Raw genomic sequence first — 2500 nt, 5'->3', positions numbered from 1 at the left:
CACACACACACACACACACACACACACACACACACACACACACACACACACACACACACACACACACACACACACACACACACACACACACACACACACACACACACACACACACACACACACACACACACACACACACACACACACACACACACACACACACACACACACACACACACACACACACACACACACACACACACACACACACACACACAAACACCATTTTTCTTCCCCACTCTCTCATCCACCACTATCTACTGACAAATTATCCTTCTTCACCCTTCCATCTCTCCTCCTCTCTTACTTCCCTTATCTCTTCATTACCTGCTGAACGTTCTCTCTCTCTCTCTCTCTCTCTCTCTCTCTCTCTCTCTCTCTCCTCTCTCTCTCTCTCTCTCCTCTCTCTCATCTCTCTCTCTCTCTCTCTCTCTCTCTCTCTCTCTCTCTCTCTCTCCTCTCTCAACCGTTACTCTCCCACCTTATTCCCATCTGTCCTTTGCTAACACCTTGGATTTGTCCTCCCCTTTCACTTAACCTTTCCAGTCCTCTCCTTCCTCCCCTCCACACTTTCTCACCCTCCCTCCTCCTCCCTCCCTCCTTTACTTCACCTCTATCCACTTCTCTCCTTCCCTTTAATTTCCATCATTCCTCGTCCTCTCCCTCCATTCTTCCTGTCTCTCTCCCTGCTCTTCTTTTCACTCTTTCTTCTTCACTTCATCCCCTCCATTCCTCCTCCTCCATCCTTTCCTCTCCTCTATTCCTCTTCCCTCCTTCCCTTCATCTCTTTTCGTTATTTTCTTTCTCCCTTCCCTTCACCTTTTTCTCTATCTCCCTTCACCTTCCTTAATTAATTTCCTTCTTCCCTCCCTTCTAATTTCATCCCAGCTATCTCCCTTCACTTCAACTTTATCCATTCTTCTCCTCTTTCCCTCGCTTTATCTTCCTGCATTTTCCTCTCTCACTCCTTATGTTCACCTACCTTTAAACCATCGCCTCCCTCCCCCCCCTTCACTCTCTCTCGCTCGCTCTCGTTCTTAATTCCACCTCTCTCTATTCCTCTTCCTCCTTTTTCGGTAATAACCAGCCTTGTCTCCAGTCAGCAGTGCTCTCTGACCTAGTGAATAACAAAGCGATGAGTTTGTCCTTGTCTGAACATCCGCTTGGGTGAGAGGAGCTGCAAGAGGAAGGGAGGGACAGCAGAGGAGGAGGTGGAGAATAACAGAGTAGGAGGAAGGCTGGGAGGAAAGAATAAGGAAGCTGGTAGCAGGTGAATAGCAAAGGATGATGAAGAGGGATGCTTGTAGGGAAAATAAAAGATAGGGAAGTAGGAGGGAGATTAAAAGGAAATAATAATAAAGAGAGGAAGGGTAGAGAGGAACCAAAGGATAGGGAGGCAAGAGGAAGGCTGGGAGGAAAAGATAATGGAGGGAGGAAGGTTGGAGGAGAGAGAAAGAACATGGAGGTAGAAGAGAAGTTAAGAAAAAGGGAATAGGGAAAGAAAGGATTGAGAGGAAGGAGGGAAGGTGGGAGGAAAGGATAAATGGAGAGAGGAAAGGGTAGAGGGAAAGAAAGGATAGGAAGATAGAAGGGAAAAGAAATGATAGGGAGATAGGGAGAAGGTGGAGGAGGAAGCGAGGATGGGAAACTAGAATGGGTGAAGGATTTCTAAGAGCGGAAGAGACAAGGGCAATGTTCCTGAGAGAGGAGAGAGAGAGAGAGAGAGAGAGAGAGAGAGAGAGAGAGAGAGAGGAGAGAGAGAGAGAGAGAGAGAGAGAGAGAGAGAGAGAGACTAACAGCATATACAGACTGGGTAGAGATACACAGACAGACAAACAGGCTGGTAGACTAACTAATCAAAAGCCGAAACATCAAATAAACAAAGAAAATAGACAAAACAAACAAAAGAACAATCCAGCACACACACACACACACACACACACACACACACACACACACACACACACAAAGCACCCACCTGAAGTAGGAGAAGATGGCCAGGGACACGAGGATGGAGGCAAGGGACAGGGATAGGCCCACCGTCTCGATCACTCTGCTCACCTCTGCCACCTGGAGCTTCAGCTGATTGGCGAGGAACAGAGAGACGCTAGTTAATTTTACGCGATCACCTTTCACTCGTCCATCACTACCGTCATCACCATTACCAACACCACCTAACTTGACCTTACCTAACTTTAATTAACCGTATCTAGCTTTACTTATCCGCTATCACTACTATTAGCAACGCCACTTAGCAACACCTTACCTGACTGTACTCGTACTTAACTGCCATCACCACCATTATCAACGCCACCTAGCTTCATCTTACCTCACTTCAATGAACCTTACCTAACTTTACTTAATCTCGCCTAGCTTTACTTACCCCAGTTGACCTCAAATACTGTACGCTACCACTAATGTCGCCATAATTACCTACACCACTGCTACCACCTAACGTATACCAGCCTAACTTCACCTCATCTCACCGTCACTATCTCAC

The 2500-nt window shown here is 46.9% G+C and overlaps 1 protein-coding gene across 1 annotated transcript in view; it reads right to left on the bottom strand.

Annotated features, from left to right (window-relative positions):
• The window catches only part of LOC135105799 (PDF receptor-like), a 65199-nt gene that overhangs the window by 20909 nt on the left and 41790 nt on the right, over positions 1-2500 (bottom strand). Inside the window, 1 exon segment of the mRNA XM_064014334.1 lies at positions 1979-2082. Within this exon segment, the coding sequence (XP_063870404.1) occupies positions 1979-2082 (104 nt within the window).

Source organism: Scylla paramamosain, chromosome 12, assembly GCF_035594125.1.
Source record: "Scylla paramamosain isolate STU-SP2022 chromosome 12, ASM3559412v1, whole genome shotgun sequence".
Taxonomy (NCBI): Eukaryota; Metazoa; Arthropoda; class Malacostraca; order Decapoda; family Portunidae; genus Scylla; species Scylla paramamosain.
This window is presented reverse-complemented; position numbering and strand designations above follow the sequence as displayed.